Raw genomic sequence first — 20,409 nt, 5'->3', positions numbered from 1 at the left:
GGCAGACAAATTAGCGACAATGAGACTCAATTTCAGGACTTTTCAACTCCTGGAAGAGGCATTATCTGATGCAGCTGTAAAGATTTTGCATACCTAGAGCTTATGGATTGCGGGAGATAAATAAGAAACCTTAACCAGAGCCAGCTTTAAAATGAGGCCAGTCTTATTTAAAATTAAACCCTTTTGGTTTGAAGCATTGTCAGTACACTTTTTAGACAGCTCAAAAGCTGAAATCCTGTTAATATCCCATACTGGCATTTGTATATGTAATCCACATGCAGACAGGGGTATGTCTGTATGCATGCACATGTGCGAGAGAAATTGCTTTATAATTTATTCTACAGGGATCCAGCATCTTCTTGGAACTGTGAAGAATGAGATTAAAAAACTTATTTTTGCAAGCAGTGACAGTTTTACTTCTTTTACAATTTGGATTCCTTTCATTTCTTTTTTCGTCTGATTGTCATGGCTAGGACTTCCAAACCTAGGTTGAATAAAAGTTGTGAGAGTGAATATCCTTGTCTTGTTCCTAACCGTAGCAGAAATTCTTTCACCTTTTCACTGTTGAGAATGATTTTAGTTGTGGGCTTGTCATATATGGCCTTTATTATATTGAGGTTATTATATTGAGGTAGATTCCCTCTATGTCCACTTTCTGGAGGTTTTTTTTTTCTTCTAGTCATAAATGGATATTGGATTTTGTGGAAGCTTTTTCCATATCTGTTGATCTATTGATATGATCATGTGGGGGGTTTTTGTTGATTTTTGTGTGTGTGTGTGTGTGTGTGTGTCTTTTGTCCTGTTTTAGGGCCACACCCATGGTGTATGGAGGTTCCCAGGCTAGGGATCCAATTGGAGCTGTAGCTGCTGGCCCACCCCACAGCCACAGCGATGCCAGATCCAAGCCAGGTCTGCTACCTACACCACAGCTCATGGCATCGCCAGATCCTTAACCCACTGAGCGAGGCCAGGGCTTGAACCCTCAACCTCATGGTTCCTAGTCGGGTTAGGTTCCGCTACATGTGATGGGAACTCCGATCATGTGGTTTTTATTCTTCAATTTTTAATGTGGTCTATTGTACTGACTGATTTGAGGATATTGAAAAATCCTTGCATCCCTGGGATAAATCCCACTTGATCATGGTGTGTGCTCCTTTTAATGTATTGTTGGATTCAGTTTGCCAGTGTTTTGTTGAGGATTTTTACATCTATGTTCATCAGTGATATTGATTTGTAACTTTCTTTTTTGGGGGATGTCTTTGGTTTTGGTGGTGGCCTCATAGAATGAGTTTGGGAATGTTACTTCCTCTGCAATTTTTTGGAATAGTTTCAGAAGGGTAGGTGTTAAACCTTCTCTAAATGTTTGATAGAATTTGCCTATGAAACTATCCAGTCCTGGGCTTGTGTTTTTTGCAAGTTTTTAAATCACAGTTGCAATTTTAGTACTTGTGATTGATCTGTTCGTATTGTATATTTCTTCCTTGGTCAGTCTTAGAAAACTGTACCTTTCTAAGAATCTATTTCTTCTAAGTTGTTGGTTTTATTGGCATATAGTTGCTTGTAGAAGTCTCTTAACGATCCTTTGTATTTCCATGTTGTCATTTGTAACTTCTACCCAGTATTCTGTGGTAACCCATATGGGGAAATAACCTGAAAAAGAATGGATATATGTATGTGTATAACTGAACCACTTTGTTATCACAACATTATAAATCAACTATACTTCAGTAAAACTTAAAATAAATTCATGTAAATGTGAATCCTCAGAGTTCTCATTGTGGCTCAGTGGGTTAAGAACCTGACATAGTGTACCTGAGGATGAGGTTTGATCCCTGGCCTCACTTAGTGGGTTAAGATCTAGTGTTGCCACAAGCTGTAGTGTAGGTCACAGATGTAGTTTGGATCTTTTGTTGTGGTGACTGTGTTGTAGGTCAGCATCTGCAGCTCCGATTTGATCCTATACCAGGAACTTGCATATTCTACAGGTGTGGCCGTAAAAAGAAACAAAAAAAGAAAAGGAAGAAGAAAAAGATGAATACTACTTTTTATTTATTTTTTAATTTTTTTTATTTTTTGTCTTTTTGCTATTTCTTTGGGTCACTCCCGTGGCATATGGAGGTTCCCAGGCTAGGGGTCGAATCAGAGCTGTAGCCACCGGCCTATGCCAGAGCCACAGCAACGCAGGATCTGAGCCACGTCTGCGACCTACACCACAGCTCACGGCAATGCCAGATCCTTAACCCACTGAGCAAGGGCAGGGACCGAACCCGCAACCTCATGGTTCCTAGTCAGATTCGTTAACTACTGTGCCACAACGGGAACTCCAATACTACTTTTTATTAGTTAGTTATATCAGCCGTGCATTTGCTTAGTTTTAACAGTGATAAAAAGCATAAGCTTTCTGTTCAGACCATTTGTTTGAATCCTTACTGTCTTTGTAATTGGGAGTGGAAAAATTGAGGAGGTAAAGAAATCTTACTGTAAGAAAAACTAGTTCTGAAAATGAATCTTAGTTATTTTAGTCTAACTGGAGAAATGTTACCGAGAGAATGTCTTTGTTTTGATCCCCAAAGGGATCCCTGTACTTTTGGTTAATTGGCAGCTGCCAGACTGTCTTCTCAGAAGGCTTGATTGAGAGGAGTATATGTCCTGTCTTTCTGCTTTTAAGATTTAACCTGTGTGAGTACAAATTGGCTGGTGGTTCTTGTAAAGTTCCTCACCTGCTTTCTTTCCCTACAACTCCAGATACATATGTGATGTTATTTCAGAGTGTTCTATCACAGTGTGCTTTTTTAGGTAAGTTGCTGCTAGAATTCTTTTTCTGCCTTTGTCAGTGATATGTTTTATTCTAACACTTTTATCTCATTATGAACTCTAGTATTAATATTGGTTCATTGCATTCTACATTCTGATCCCTATTCATAGTGAGTACTTTTTAATTTATAGTTCAGCTTTTCTGACATAGACCTAGAAAACTTTCAAAAGATGAAATTGTAGCTTCATTGCTGGTAATTAAGGAGTCGAGGGAATGGACAGTAGTCATACTAGAAGGTAGAAGCATACTAAGTTACAGTTTTAAACTACTTTGGCAGGTTAATGATACTGTTTAGCATAACTTAGAATGATTGATTTTAAAAGAATACTTTGTGAATACCTCTTTATCCTTCAGATTTTACTTTTATTGTTCATTCTCCTGGAATACTTCCCAGGTACCTGTGATTTGGTTAGATATAAGTGCTTCCATCATGTAAGCAGAATGTGGAAGTTGTAGATAACTGATACTGATACTTAGCTGTGCTTAACAATTTTTACTAAAAAAGGTAAAAAGTTCTGATTAGAAGGGGCTATCCCCTGGGTTTGTTATACAAAACTATCGAATACAGAATGAGACAAATTTAGACCATTTCAGAATGCAGATGTTGTAATATATCAGGTTGTTGTAATAGTAACACTTATTGATCACCTAACTATGATCCAGATACACTGCTAAGCACTTTGCATACATTTCCTCATTTACTTCTCAAACACTGCACTAGCTATAGTTATTATCCCTATTTTACAGACCAGGAAAATGGGGGTACAATTTAAGTAACTTGCCCAAGATTATAACTTTTAAATGATGTAACTGTCTTTGGAATCTAGGAAATCTGACTTGCTTTTCAACACAGTGCTATTAGCTTCATAATACTTTAGATTGACATTTACTACATAGAAAATAATAACTGCTGTAGTTTTTAAAGTTGCCAATATAAAAAGAGTAATTCAATACCTTTATCAAACTCATTCCTTAATTTCCACATCTGTAAAATGGAGAAGTAACCCATCTCTTTAGGGTTGATGCAGTGAAGTTTAAAACTCAAATCAGTCTTCTTCTCCTTTGCTCTTATCACCCTGTGGTCTCGTTATTGTGCTAAATTAGAGTACTAACCTTGTGCATAGTATCCAAGTCTTGATACTTTAAGGTCCAGGAAGTTAACTATTGTATTATTTCTTACCCTTCTACTTAAACCTTCCATCTTCTTTTTAATTTAATATTGGTACTTAAACATGGTGTACTTGTGTCATCTCCCTGCATGGAGTGTCCTTTGCCCTTCTTCCTTGGTATTACTGATATTCAGAATCCACATCAAATATCAGTATTGGTCTTTTCCTGGCCTGAACTCCCATTTTGTACTAATATGTCATTGCCCACTAACTTAACGAGCTTCTATTGGGAAAGAACTTAAAAATTTTGTCTATGTGTGAAGCATATCAATGCTCACTGGGTAAGTGAATGGATGAAAGAATACTAGTATGGCTATCTTCTGAATATCATCTGCTTCTTAGCTTAGAAAGCAAACAAGTACTTATACTGAGCAGTGCTGTATCATAAGCTATTATTAAATGCTTCCCTTTTCCCTTATACCCATTCTCTGTAATAATGTTTAATACTTGGATGGTAATATTTACTTAAAATATGCTATAGAGAACATAGGATGTTTTATCACTATAAAATCCCTTGTGGAAAAAATATCATAAATTCTTACTGTGCTGAACAAATCTTAAGCCATTCTGAGTATCTCCTATTTTTCGTTGTTCTTTGAGGGTTTTTTTGGCCATTTTGTTTTGGTACAGTTGTTGTTAGAAATAGAAAATTGTTACCTTTGCCTCTTGTGTATGAATTGCTGTTATATCCTCAAGAAAGTTTCCCCTCATCTTTTGTATCGTTTCTTGTTGCTGCTATAACAAATCACTGCAAACTTAGTGGCTTAAAATAGTGCAAATTTATTATATTGTAGTCTGAAGGTTAGAAGACCAAATGGATCTCACTGGACTAAAATCAGGTTATTGGTAGGGCTGCATTGCTTCTGGAAGATCTAAGGAAGAATTCACTTCCTTGCCTTTTCCATTTTCTTTCGTAGCAGATATTCTTGTTTCGTGACCCTTTCTTCTATCTTCAAAGCTAAACTGTAGCATTTTCAACTCTGATTCTGACCTCTTTCTGCTTCCCTTTTCTACTTTAATTGCTCTTATATGGGTTTCATTTTCATTTCATTTTCTGAATGTTAACATATTTCGTTCTCTTGGAAGTATAATAACTTCGGTTTACTTAAGAGAATGTGATGTAACTCAAGCAACATTCACATAACAGACACATTTGCAAGGAAATATCATCTCAATAAATCTGTAAATTACAGGACCTAAAAGCCTCTTGCAGAGCAGCTTTGCCCTAGAGATTAAATATTCTTCATCTCAGATTTGTGAACCTCCTGGGAAGGGACTATGAATCTTTGAAATTCTATTCAAATGTCTTCAAAAAATATATATGTATTTCTTCATGGGAGGGAGAAGACCTTTTATCACAATTTTAGTAGCATCGGTGATTACTCTGGTCTCCCAATTTAAGAACCATTACTATACAAAGCAGAATGATTTGTACAGCCCTAGCTTGTCCTCAGATCTGGTTCTTAAATTTTGTATACATTTCCAACTACCTCTTGGTCATTTATAATATTATAGGTGACTGTTCTTAAAACATTCCTAAAATAACCTTTCTTTCCTTTGTTTTTCTCTCTGTTCCTCTCTCTTCTCTTCCTCTCTCTGGTCCCATCCCTCATCACCTCTAGACTCTGCTGAGAGCAGTTTGATTCTAAGGTTTTAAATTTTTATTTGTGTTTTTTTTTTTAATCTTTCTGCCAGATAATGCTAATTGTGCCCTTATATCTCTTTTTTCCTTTTTCTTTAGTAATAGTGCCCCCAATTTTTAAATGAGTACATGGTTGCCTGGAAAGACTACATTTCTTAGCTTCCCTTATAGATAAGTATGAGCATTGTAACAATGTCATATAAACTGAAGCTCCTATATAAATATCCATATTTATTAAGATATTTTATTATGTAAAATTTGTCATAACTTCCTAAGTAATTTCTCTGCCCATAGTATCTCCTTCTTATAAATTTTTCTGCATTTTTAAGTTACGTACATCTTTATTAAACACTATTTTGGTGGGAAACCTCTTAGGTAAGGGCGTAAATGATGTGTATTAGCAACATTGTTTTAACTTGGCAACTTTTGGGTGAAGATAAAACTGAGGACTGTTTAAAGTAATGCAGTGAAGTTTAAAAAAAGAAAAGATACATCTACAAGTTTTAAAGATAGGAAAGATAGGAAGGTTCAGAAGTTGGGTTAAGCTTAAGGACGTGTGGCATAGGGAAGTTTTCTGGAACAAATACACATTAGATCAGGACAGGTCCTAAATACAAAAAGAAAGTAGTGAAGATAGATCTCAATTCACCAACTGTATACGGCAGCTATGACGACCTGGTTGTTGTGCCCAAGGGAAACAGAGTCATAAGTAGCTGAGAAACAAAGACCAAATTAGATTTAACTTCTGGACAATGGAAAAGAATGTGTGCTCTAATTTAGTAAATATGAATACTTGCTCTGCCAGACATGGGTGATTTAGGGACTTTCTTTCACAGAAAATAGAGCATTCTGTTTGCTGAAATGACTTTTTAAAAGAAAACAAAAGGTTTTATCTCTTAATAGGATATAAAAGCTTTAAAATAGGTATGAGATCCTACAGAAAGTCACCAGCACAAATAATAAAGGCGAAGCAATACATTTGACCATAGTAAAATAAAAGCTTTGCTCTTAAAGAGATACTAAAAATAAAAGAGGCCACAAATTGGAAGAAGATATTTATAATTCACATAACTGGAATATAGATTAGTATCTGTAATATAAAGAATATGTGTACAACAACCCAGTTGAAAATTGAAGCTAATATACAAGGAGTGAAGAGAGCAAGAGGGCAGTTGAGTGGATATGTAATCAGCTTGTTAACAAGCAAGAGGATTCTACAAGGGAGAAAAGAAATTGAAAAGGCCATTTTTAGGCCAAGGACACATTGTGTATTAGATTATTAGAGCCTAGAAAATTTTCTATAACTATACTTTTAATTTGATAAAAAATTTTGCCAATGCAGATTTGAAAGTTCAGATTCAGCCATAATATGCATTTACACAAATGGAGTAAAATACAACTTCAGAGTTATTCTGGATCACATATAGTATAGTACTGCTATTTCAAAAGAAACTACGTGGATCACTCTAACTGAAGCAAAATGTATCTTCATGTTTGATCCTCTTCTTTTGCCTTTAACTTTTTTGAAATACTAGTTGATAATTGTAGAAAATAAAGCTTATGGTGATTATAGATAATTTAGGAGTTCCCATTGTGGCTCAGTGGTTAACGAATCCGACTAGGAACCATGAGATTGCAGGTTTGATCCCTGGCCTTGCTCAGTAGGTTAAGGATTCAGCATTGCCGAGAGCTGTGCTGTAGGTTGCAGACGTGGCTCAGATCCCCGCTGTGGCTGTGGTGTAGGCTGGCGGCTGCAGCTCTGATTGGACCCCTAGCCTGGGAACCTCCATATACTGTGGGAGCGGCCCTAGAAAAAACAAAAAGACCCCCCCCAAAAAAAAAAAAGAATTATAGATAATTTAGAATATTTACTTCGTAGTTACCACCCCATCAACAGATCCTCTTGGCTTTTCTTCCAAAATAGATCCAAATCAGTCCATTCTTCATGTTCGTTATCATCATCTGAGTTCAATCCAACATTACCTTTCACCTAGACTTCTGCGTTAGTTGTCTAATTCCCCTACTGTGAGTGAAAGTATATATTTGGTGTACTTGTTCAATTAAGATCAGAGATTGGCAGTAGAGATACACTTTATATTTTGCATAAAATAAGGAAACCAAGCAACATAGTAGAGGAAGAACCTCTTCATTTCATTAGAATGAAAGAGAGACTGAAATAGTGGTTATTATGTAGTCCACTACCAAAGGGGAGAATAAAGCTTTAATTTGAGCTATTTTGGAAAATGATACTAATAATTATTGTCAGATTTGACTTTCAATTTATTTATTTTTGGAAGGGCAGGTTTTTTTTTTTTTAATTGAAGTATAGTTGATTTATGTTAGTTTCAGGTGTACAGCATACTAATTCAGTGTTTTGGCAGGTTATACTCCATTATGGGTTATTATAAGATAATGGGTATAATTCCCTGTGGTATATAGTATATCCTTGTTCCTTGTCTCTTTTATATATAGTAGTTTGTATCTGATAATCCTATACCCTAATTTGTCCTTGCCCACTTCCCTCTTCCCTTTGGCAACCACAAGTTTGGTTTCTGTATGTGAGTCTGTTTCTGTTTTGCATATACATTAATTTGTATTATTTTCTAGATTTCACATATACGTGACATAATATAGTGTTTGTCTTTTTCTGACATATTTCACTAAGCATAATATTCTTTGGGTCCATCCACATTTCTGCAAATGGCAGTATTTGATTCTTTTTTTATGACTTAGTATATGCCTCAATGTGTGTGTGTGTGTGTGTCTGTGTGTGTGTGTGTGTATTACATCTTCTTAAATCAGGCGTATGTTAATTGATATACATAGGTTGCTACCATGTCTTGACTATTGTAAATAGTGCTGCTGTGAACATTGGGGTACATGTATCTGTTTGAATTACTGTTTTCATTTTTTTCTGGGTGTATACTCAGGGAATGAAATTGCTTGATTGTGTGGTATTTCTATTTTCTTTTTTTTGAAGATTATTTTATTTCTTTTTTTTGAAGATTATTTTATACTGTTTTCCATAAGGGCTCTACCAGTTTACATCCCTACCAACAGTATATCAGGGTTCCCTTTTCTCCACATCCTCCAGCTTTTTAGATAAATCACTGGGAGAAAGTGCCTTTCAAATAAGTAGTTTAAAGAAGCTCAAGAATGAAATGCTAGTTTTTGACAGTAAGAGCACATTGTCATTATAAATGGTTGTCTTAGGGACTAATAGTTTGCAAATGATACCCAGAGAGAGGAAAAATCCAGCAAATTCTTAAATTTTAATTCCATGATGGCAAATACTATTTTTCTTTTATTTTCTACATTTACTAGAATGAGCATCTGTTGTTTACATGATCAGGAAAAAGCATTTATTATTTTTTAAATAGGAGAATATGATTTAGTTCCTTCTCTTACATCACTTTTATCTAAAGAGGGGATGACAAATACATTTTAATATTCTATGATGCAGAGTGTGACAAAGTTTGTAAGAGCTGCCACTAATGTCTCAGGAGTCACTGCATGTTTTAGACAAAAGAGTTGTTGCTTTTTGGGAAAAGATGACATTTGAAGACAAGGAGGTTATGAAATTAAAAGCACAAGTGAAAAAATTAACCTTTGCAAGAAAGAAAGTCTGTACAAAAAAATACCCTACATTTACTCAACAACTTGAAAATTTTTATGTTAAGCATTCAAGCCTTAGATCTTGAAATTGAAAGCTGACTTGTTGAATTATAAACTAGTGAACATGATGGTAGAGGGAGTACAAATAAGCCTCTGGAATACTTTGAAGGACATAGTTAAAATGTGGGGTTTAAATGTATTTGAATTTCTTTTAATTTATAAATATTAACTATAAAATAGTTTTTGCAGAAACTGAGAAATGAAGGGAAAATTTTACTATCCTCAGCTACTAGGGCTTTTATATATTTTCTAATAATCCTACTTAAGCACAGTTTTTGTATTTTTAAAATATAAAATATGCCTAAGAAGCATTATACAAATTATAAATAAGAATTAGTTGTATACAAAGATGATAAAATAAGAGTTCATAGGCCCCGAGGAGGGTAACTACTCCTATACTCTGAAGTCAGAATATACTCTGAGCTTCTAAATTGGGTTATTTTGCCACTGGGGTTTCCCAAATCTTTATAATCTAATAGAAAATTTTAAACTTATCAGTTTACTACATAACTAGGTGAGAAGGAACAGTCAAGATCTTTTTACTATATTTACAATTAAATTATAATTAAATTATAAATTAAGTATTTATAATTAAATGATTATTGGAAACTTGAATTTTGGTTTTGACCCTTGTGACTTTGTAACTTCACTGAACTTCAGATATGTTGAGCTTTACATGCAGAAGTTCAGTTCACAAATACTTAATCCAAACCTAATATGTCTAAGTTATATGCTATGCTTCTGGGATATCCTTGGCCTTAAAATCTTGATAAATCAAATAACCTTCGTTTACTTTTACTTGTGGGTCTCCAAGCTCGTTCCCACTGTAATAAGCTTCTCTGGGGCTTGGGATGCATGCCATGTTTATTTCTAGTAGAGGGGTTTGTTCTAGCCCATCCCAGGAGGAGGATTCTAATTTGACATCAACCTCAGCCCTGTCTTTATAGGCCCAGACAAGAAACAGAAGCTCCAAATAAATAATAAAAAGCTGAGACAGAATAGTCTTTTGTGAATTAAAAACTTTGAAAAGTTCTATATAAAGAGTTATTTTGACCCTAGTAATAGAGAATTATGTTTGACCTTATAAATTCTATTTTTTCCCTGGCTTTGAATTAATATTATGACAACTACTTCAATTTTAAATTCTTTGTTGTAATAATAATTAACTTATAATAAAATATATATATTGTTTATTATGTGTCAGACATTGTTTTCATTTATTAGAGGTAGGTTCTGTAACTTTCTCAAAAACACATAGGTAAGTTGCTAAGATCCAACTTAAGGAAGTTTGACTTTAGATTCCTTACTCAACCATAACACAATGTCAGAGAGCTTTAAAAGTATACAGCTCTCTGACAAAAGATTTGTGTTGAGAATATATGAAGAACTTCTAAAAATCGTAATAAAGTACAGCATAATAAAAACATAAAAAGTCATATAGTGGCCAGTCAACATATAAAAATGCATAATATCATGCATCCATCATGAGAAATGAATATTAAAATCACAGTGGGTTACCAATTTATACTTAACTACCATGAATAAAATTTAAAAAACACAACACCAAATGGTGGAGTTCTTGTTGTGGCTCAGTGGGTTAAGGACCTGACATAGTCCCTGTGAGGATATGAACTTGGTTTCTGACCTTGCTCAGTGAGTTAAGGATCTGGCGTTGCTGTAAGCTACAGTGTAGGTCACAGATGTGGCTCGGATCCAGTGTTGTCATGGCTGTGGTGTAGGCTGCAGCTGCAGCTCTGTTTTGACCCCTGACCTGGGAACTTCCATATTCCATCAGATGTTGCCATAAAAAGAAAAAAAAAATGTTGGTGCAAATGCGGAGCAAATGAAACTATCATACATGTTGATGGGAATGTATAATGGGCCATTTGCACCTTGGGAAATAGTTTGTTAATTTATTATGTAGTTAAACATGGTACCCTGTGATTCATCAATTCCATCCTTAGGTAATTATCAACAGAAATGAAAACATGTATCTACAAAAAGACTTATACAAGAATGTTCATAACAGTTTTATTCACCATAGCCAATAAGTAGGAACATTTCAAATGCCCATTCATCAAGAAGAAATAAATGAATTGTGGTTTATTTACTCAGTGGGAAGACTACTTAGCCGTAAAAAAGAACGAAACACTAATAAAACAACAATGAATGAAAGAAGTCAGACAAAAAGGGTGGTGGTGATTCTCTTTGATTCTATTTATGTGAAGGTCTATAATAGGCAAAACTATATGATAGAAACCATGGATAGCATTGGTTACCTAGGTTACCAAATTGATGGGAAAGAGGCTTTAAAGAATTTTCTGGAGTCATGAATATGCTCTATATCTTGATTATCATGTTGGATGTGCAGTTGTATACATTTGTCAGAATTTGTTGAATTTATACTTAATATCAATATACCAATATGAATTATTGTATGTAGCATATACCTCAATAAAATAAATATGTAAAGTAGAAAAAAAGCAAGGGGCAGATCTCATATCAGCACTGTGAGGACAGAAATGACACCTGGCAACCTAATACTTAGAACATGTGGATACACTAAGTAGCACAGAATTGTTACATTGTACCTCAGTTAACAGTTGTAATAACCAAGACAAGTTTAAGTTACACTCAATGTAATTTTTCAGAAGTCAGCAAGGTATAAAATGCTTAGAAAGGATTTCATTAATAATTATTATACTAAAAGTTTTAGAGCTGAAGTGTTTAGATGTCAGTTATCTAGAACATTATTATATGAAACATATTTCTCAGATTTATGTAAAGAATAGTTGTGATTAATATTGGGAAGTTATTCTGAATGGAACTAGAATATAGTGTCTTTTAAGAATAGTCTGCCAAAAAGGGAGCATGAAAACTTTCTATAGATCAGTTTGCTTGATAAGTTTTTAAAATGAAACATTTGTTTTTATATGATTTGTGTGATTTAGATTCCTAGTTAGGAAAAATCAAAAAATGTCTGGCCTAAGCATGTTTGTTTCAGCATTTTATTTGTAATATGTTTCGGAAATGTTAGAAACATAGAGATGTCACAATTAAATGTTCTAAAATACAGCAGTAATTTGTCCTGCTTATATTGCAGGTGGGCATATATTAGACAACTTTAATAGTCACCTGTGCAGTTTGACTGCATTTGTTTCTAGGATTCTTCCTTACTTGTTCATGGCAATCAGATGTGCTCAAACTATTCAAATGATGACTTGAAATTAGAAATTTTTATTGTGAGATTAGTCTTCAAAATAAAAGTTGACCTTTTAAGTTAGTTACTCTGTGGTTTTTTACCTTTTCAATTAAGTTGTATCCTGTGGACTGTCATAGAAGTAGTCCACACTTTAGTTACCACATATTAACTGATGTGGTCTTTGGTTTTTCAAGTAAGACTGATAGCTTGGCTGGTTTTTGTTTATGGAGAAGCTAATTTCTAATCTTTGCATCTGTTTTAGTAATAGTTATGCACGAGTGCGAGCTGTGGTGATGACCCGGGATGACTCAAGTGGTGGATGGTTACCACTTGGAGGGAGTGGACTAAGCTGCGTCACTGTCTTCAAAGTCCCTCACCAGGAAGAGAATGGCTGTGCTGACTTTTATATCCGTGGAGAGCGACTCAGGGACAAAATGGTAATGAATAATGCATATATGACTGTAATTTTAAAATTCTATAGAGTGAATTATCTATTTAAAATTATGAGGAGTTCCTGTTCTGGCACAGCGGAAACGAGTCTGACTAGGAACCATGAGTTTGCGGATTCTATCCCTGGCCTTGCTAAGTGAGTTAAGGATCAGGTGTTGCCAGTAGGTCAAAGATGTGGCTGAGATCCTGTGGTGCTGTGGCTGTGGCATAGGGCAGCAGGTGTAGCTCCGATTTGACCCCTAGCCTGGGAACTTCCCTGTGCCACAGGTGCAGCCCTAAAAAGCAAACAAAAAATTATGATTTTATTATGAAAATTATTTTTGTTCAAAATCAGTGATTGTTTCTTTAGCTCTTTTAGCTACAGAAGTTAAAGACAGCAAAATATGTCTGTTTCTTTGCAAGTGGGACTAACATTAACGTGTATGTGTTAGAAGGGAGCTGCTTTTCCAATTAGGTTTTATGTGAGAACATTCATGTATAGTCCGTCCCCCCGCCCCAGTTATTAAACCAGGCACATCTTCCTCCCCTTCTCCCAGTATTCCTTAGACTAGAGGTTGGCACTACAGTTCACAGGCTAAATCCAGACCTGTCGTTGTTTTTGCATAGCCCATGAGTTAAATGGTTCTTAAATTTTTAAATGACTGGGGAAAAAAAATCAAAGAATAATAACTTTATGAAGATGAAAATTATGTGAAATTCAAATTTCAGTGTCTATAAATAAAATATTATTGGAACATAGCCCCACTTGTTCGTTTGTATTTTACCTATGGCTGCTTTCACAATATAGTGACAAAGTTGAGTAGTTGCAACAGAGATTAAATATCTGGCCCCTTACAGAAACATTTTGCTGACCCCTACCCTAGAATTTTGTGTTCATAGGTTCTTTCTCCTCATCACTTATCAGTCTAAACTCATTATATAACTACCTGGTGGCCACCTTAGGTTTTAACTATGCTGTCTTCCACCCAGACAAGTGTTGTTTTTTTTTTTTTTTTTCCACATCTATATATTTTAAATTTGAATCTGACTTTTGATCATCTTAGCTATTTACCATCAATTATATATGGGAAGCTCTTTCTCCTTTATTTCATTTGTGAGCAAAAAACAACTCTAATCTTATCAGAAAAGCTGAGTGATGTTAGTCTTATTCCTGAATCAAGCAAATGGAGAGCATATGACTTAGCAAAATGAGAATAAGTGCCCCAAATTTCCAAGATTCTTGAAAATAACTAGAATTCCCTTTAGCTATGTATTTGTGGGCTGATATATGAGCTTATTCAGCATCTATATTATTATTTCTATTGAAAATGTGTTTTAAGTTTTGAATAATTCATACATAAAAATTTTGAATAAACCTACTTTTAATTTTGCTTCTTTGTTTCTGGATATTTTTTTACTACTAAATTAGTTCAGTAATTTAAAAAGTTGTCTAACTGTCTGTCTTCCAGTTTCTGCCTCAGGTAAATGGAGAGTTTTCCTAAATCATCTTGAAACCCTTCCAGCTCTAATGTTTTGTTAGTTTAGGATTCACTTATCAGTGCCTTTCAATTAACTAGAATGTGGTTTTAGGATAATAGAAAACTCCAGTTGAAGTCAGAAGTATATCTAATTTAACATGTCATCTCTGAAAGTTGAGATATTTAAATGTGGTTCTGGTCATGGATAACATGGTGGCTAGCATGTACTAATGCTTATTTAAAATAAAGCTTGTAGGAGTTCCCGTCATGGCGCAGTGGTTAATGAATCCGACTGGGAACCATGAGGTTGCGGGTTCGATCCCTGCCCTTGCTCAGCAGCTTAACAATCCAGCGTTGCCGTGAGCTGTGGTGTAGGTTGCAGACGTGGCTCAGATTCCGCGTTTCTGTGGCTCTGGCATAGGCTGGCAGCTACAGCTCTGATTAGACCCCTAGCCTGGGAACCTCCATATGCTGTGGGAGCAGCCCAAGAAATGGCAAAAAAGACCAAAAAAAAAAAAAGAAAGAAAAGAATCCTATAATAAAAATTAAAAAAATAAATAAATAAAATAAAATAAAGCTTGTAGAGTTCTTAGAGCCTATGGTGACTTGTCCTGTAGTGTAGTGCTTCTTGTTTGAGGTATCAGTAACTAGGAAGTGTTGTTGGGGAAGCTGTAGATTTTAGAAATTGAATAAAATAGTGACAATCTAAGGCATTTTTTAAAATAGTAAAGATGGAGAAAGAGAAGACAGAAACAAAAGTTGGAGAAAGAGTTGGAGAAGTTTGCTAGCAAAAGCATGGGAACAAAGATGTGAAACAGAGAAAAACAATCAGAGTGAAACAAAACACAGTTGGCCCTGTGTGTCTACAGGTTTTGCACCTATGGATTCAACCAACCACAGATGGAAAATATTTGAAAAAGAAATTCCAAAAAGTTCCAAAAAGCAAAAATTGAATTCGCCTTGTGCTGCCACCTATTTATATAGCACTTACATTGTATTAGGTATGGTAAGTAATTTAGAGATGATTTAAAGTATATGGGAGGGAGGATATGTAGATTCTATCCAAATATTTTGCCTTTTCATATAAGGACTTGAGCATCTGCAGATTTTGGTATTAGTGGGGCCAGAGGGAGTACTGGAACCAGTCTCATATGAGTAACAAAGGACTGTATTAATGAAGATGGACAGATTTACTTGAGGATGATGAAATAACCAAATCTACATCACTCAGAGTGAGGCTGATCAGAGATAAGCTCAGATTGATGGATTAGGTGGTTGCCCAGAGTCTAGCTTTTTTTTTTTTTTTTTTTTTGTCTTTTTGGGGCCACACTCACAGCATATGCAGGTTCCCAGGCTAGGAGTCAAATTGGAGCTGTAGCCGCCAGCCTACACCTACACCACAGCCACAGCAACGCCAGATCCGAGCCATGTCTGCAACCTACACCACAGCTCACGGCAACGCCAGATCCCCAACCCACTGAGTGAGGCCAGGGGTTGAACCCACAACCTCATGGTTCCTAGTCGGATTCGTTTTCACTGTGCCACAATGGGAACTCCCCAGAGTCTGGCTTTGACATGAAGCTTAGTGAGAATAAGCCTGGGATTTGGACAGACTGCAAACTTATTTCCTGTGACATAAAAAGGAGCCCTTAACTTAATCCTAGGATATAGAATCATTATAGACTAGCCAGAAAATAGGTCTTTTGATAAGAAGCACTAACCAAGGAATCAGAACTTTTGTTTCACCTAACCACTTCTCCTTGGCGGAATCTTTTTTTTTTTTATGAAACAGGAATGATAAATATATCTCAGTGTAGACATACAGGAAAAATTACTTTCAGTTGGAGGATTGTCTTAATTCTTAGAGGGAACAGACGTAATAAAAGCATTTTAGGTTATGGGGAATCAAAGGCTGATCACTAATGTATGGCTATACATTGAAAATAGTCTTGTGATGTCTCAAGACCAATGACAATCAAATAAGCAGACTAATTGGCTGCCTCTGCTGTGTAATAGATTTCCGACCAAGATACTTCTGAAGCACCTACAGAATTGAAAGATGTATTCTCTTACATTATCACTGCATTTGGAGATCGTTAATGTCTACTTCTATAAATACTTTTATTGATTGGTTTTATTTTAATCTATTTTTCCAGATTCTAGTAATCCAAAAAAGATACACACTTGTGATTGTTGAATCTAAAAATTTATAAAGTTCTTCCCAAGTTAATGATAGTTTTCTCTAAAATCCTTCTTGATAAGTAAACTGCATTTCAGTATTATTCCTATGTAATAGCTAATCCTGTAAAAATATTTGCTGAAAACTGTGTTCTGTACCCATTTTGTCTATGGATCACATCATAGAATTCTCTACCTTGGATGAATTCTAGAAATGAAGTGAGATATCTGCCCTTCATACTCCAGGAAAAAAACCTGTGTCCTTTAGGAAAGAATAGATAATTAGTAATGAGGTACCTATAGCTACTTGTGTACAGAACAACAATTTTCTGCTTACCTTTTCCCACTATGCCTCTGAATCACTCCATTGTGAAACCTCATTCCTTCTACAAAACTCTTCCTCCACTAAAAACCCAATAAAGAAATACTAGATAATATTTAAAGAGAGTGTATAAGTCAAAATACTGCTAACAATAGTGAAGAAGAAAGATGGCTTTTCAGAAGCGTGGAAGATGCATGTGGTAGAAGACTTTTCCAGTCTTAGATTTACAATTACTTGAACTAAAATAAAAATGTCTTGAATTTTGTATAATTGTCTCAGTACTCATTCATTCATTCATTCTTTCAGAGTGACCAGAATTTATTCCCATGATGCTTTTAAAACTTGCTTGTTTTCGTGATGCTTACAAAGGTTGACTTTATTTCCCAGGTTAACTTTTTGCTAATCTTTTATTAAAGGTTCCATAGGTAAAAGTGGCTGGAGCCTCCCAGGCTGGTTGCCTCTTAACTATTAAGTTCCATGTCTTTCCTGGTTACCTTATAATTGTTGTTTTTCTAGTAAGTATGCCTGAGGAAAAAGTTTGAAAGCACTGCTTTATGTAATTGGCTTTCATATTTTGTTGGTGATTGAGAAATTAAAAACAAACAAACAAACAAAAAAAAAAGGCTTTGGTATAGTAAACCAAGATAATGAAAGTACTATCTTTCTCCCGGACACTTGGGGGTGGATGGAATGGTCTCTGACAAGGAGAGATTCTCAGAACTGCTTTTCGTGATCTGTATCAATTGTATCCTCCATTTCCTTCTGTATCTTCATAGCCTTGATTTCTTCATTTAATTCTTTAATACAAGTTAGTATTTTCTTAGATCACATTTTTTAAAAATACTAAAATTTAACTGTCAGCTTGAATAGATAATCCTTACTGTAGAGCTTCACATTCCTCATAATAGAGACTTTCTCTTCTGTGTTCATGTTTTGATTAGTGTGGCATTTCTATTTTATAGACATTTTATCTAAGTGTTTACTATATGTATAGGTTAAATTATTTAACCATTTTTAGTTGAATTGTATATAAGATCTAAAACATTGTATTATAATATGCCTTTAAAATCTTTATAAGTACTGAATAAACTTTCAATATTATGTTAAAATTTTTCCAAAATAATTTGCTACTAAACAGTTTTTAATACCCATGGGATCTAAATTAGCCATTCATAAGCTTTTGTAGTAGACAATAAAGTAATGTAAATTTACTAGTTAATGTTACTGTGCTTTTCTAAAGTATATTGTGTGCTAATAAGAGATGACAGAAATGGAGTAGGCTACATAGAAAGAGACAGTAAGACATATAACATCTGGATTACTTAAAATGTTCTTCAGAAACAAGAAAAAGGCACTATGCAATGTCAAAGCAAGGTTATAAGATAGCTGTCAGTATAAACAGAGTTACAGAGGTAATAATTGAAGTGAAAAGGAAAAAAGAATGTCAAGTTTAGGGAGTTTTCAAAAAAATAAATTTTTTTAATCAGTGAGTAATTAGATTGTTGATAAAAAGTGGTTTATAAAAATTAAAATGCCTATGAGATGATAGTTCTAGTGTTTAAAAAGATATATTTTTAAAAGGGAATTTCTTTACAGATATTAAACCTAAGGAAAATTAGAGTGTTTTTAAGGAAGAAGATAAAGTTGTTATAACATGCAGTGCTTTATTGAAAATGAGACTTATGCTCCTTTCCACCATGGGAAACCTTAAAAGATGAAGGACATGTCTTTTTGCTTTGGATTGAACTTTATAAAAGTACAGAACAACAATTTTCTGCTTACCTTTTCCCGCTATGCCTCTGAATCACTCCATTGTGAAACCTCATTCCTTCTACAAAACTCTTCCTCCACTAAAAACCCAATTGCATCAAGTAGCTTTCCCCTTAGGATTCAGCAGCTCTGTCTCTTGAAAGATGCTGGTTCTTCTGTTCATCTTGAAAGATGCTGGTTCTGTTCTGTTCCTTCTACAAAACTCTTCCTCCACTAAAAACCCAATTTTATCAAATAGTTTTCCCCTTAGGATTCAGCAGCTCTGTCTCTTGAAAGATGCTGGTTCTTCAGTATCAGACAGAGTTAGGGAAATGAGTGGGGGTAAAGGTAGTGTTGGCAATTTTGTTGTTCCTTATTCTCCTCACAGAATGTTACTAGATAACCCTCAATATACAAATCCTTCTACTGATACCCTGTACCATTCAGATCACTATCCTTTAGCTTTTATTTTCATCGACAGACCTTAGCAATTCTTTCCTAATGCCAACTTTTCCACATCTGAGCCTCGTTGTCATTCTTGGCTACTTTGCTTTGCACAGTCTGACCTTCTGGTCTTCATTTCAGCAGGCTACTTTCCTGGATCTGGTTATCAGAACTTTTCCATCTGAGGAATTTTACAATTTCCTGTCATTTCTATTTTATTTCTCACCCCTTGCTCTGTAGTTTCATGCTTACTCTCTCATCTCTGACTCCCATTTCACTAGATTCCCTCTGGCTCCAGTACCTCACTGTTCTAGGCACTGGGAATATGTAAATGAACAAAGAAACCTCTTTTCTCTTTTTTTCTCTTTTTTTTTCTTTTTTTTCTGATTTTTAGGGCCGCACCTTTGGCATATGGAAGTTCCCAGGCTAGGGGTCGAATTGGAACTGCAGGTGCCAGCCTATGCCAGAGCCACAGTAACACCAGATCTGAGCCATGTCTGCGACCTACACCACAGCTCAGGGCAACGCCATATCCTTAACCCACTGTGCGAGACCAGGGATTGAACTGGATACAAGTCGGGTTCGTTACCACGAGCCACTCTGGGGACTCCAGAAATCCCATTTCTTAAGGAAACATATATTCTGGTGAGGGACAAGAAATTACAGTTAATAAGTAAATGAATATTATGTTAGACAGCCTTAAGTGTTGGGGGAAAATGTGTATAGTGAGTTTTTTGTGGGAGGTTGGTTAAAGTTTTAGATAGAATAACCAAGTAAGGCCTAACTGAGAATGTCTAGGCAACATTCAGATAAAGATTTCTGTTATGAACAAGGCCTTAAGTTTTAGTATATATGTTCAGATTTTCAAATATTGAGTGTTCTTGAATAGGTAGGTTAAGTTTGTATTCTTGGTTAAATTCTTAGGCAAAACTATATAAGATCTCAGACTTTTCATGGATTTGGTGAATGGTATCAAAGTGTGCATCAGTAATAGTTATAAACCTAAGTATTAGTAATTCTTCCGTTTATTCAGTCAGGTCTTCTTTATTCTTGATTCTCTCTTATTTTTTTTTTTTTTCTCATCTCTATTCCTCTACAGTTTCACCTGTATTGTTTCAGATAAGACTTCAGATATTTTTTCAAGGCCCAGTTTTACCTAATTCTCTCTAGCTCTTATATTGCTTACGATATTGAACTTTGTAAAGCTTGGGTCTAATATACACACTTTGAGTAGTTACCAAAAAAATTCCTAGAGACAATTTCATCTCCTTGATTTCAATACAATAAGTCTTTATAATCTAACCAT

At 35.0% G+C, this 20,409-nt stretch overlaps 1 protein-coding gene across 3 annotated transcripts in view; it reads left to right on the top strand.

The window, feature by feature from the left end:
- The window catches only part of SPRED1 (sprouty related EVH1 domain containing 1), a 113,365-nt gene that overhangs the window by 40,668 nt on the left and 52,288 nt on the right, over positions 1-20,409 (top strand). Inside the window, exon 2 of one of the 3 annotated variants that reach the window (XM_003121622.7) lies at positions 12,766-12,940. The exons of 1 other annotated variant lie outside the window; for it this stretch is intronic. In XM_003121622.7, the coding sequence (XP_003121670.3) occupies positions 12,766-12,940 (175 nt within the window). Of the gene's footprint in view, positions 1-12,712; positions 12,941-20,409 lie in introns of those variants that run through there. One more of the 3 variants, XM_084974958.1, reaches the window with a different exon arrangement.

Source organism: Sus scrofa, chromosome 1 (genome assembly GCF_054392235.1).
Source record: "Sus scrofa isolate SSC_HxYL_T2T_F1_AM1 chromosome 1, Sscrofa_HxYL_maternal_Yorkshire_Landrace_v2.0, whole genome shotgun sequence".
NCBI classification, from domain to species: Eukaryota; Metazoa; Chordata; class Mammalia; order Artiodactyla; family Suidae; genus Sus; species Sus scrofa.
This window is presented reverse-complemented; position numbering and strand designations above follow the sequence as displayed.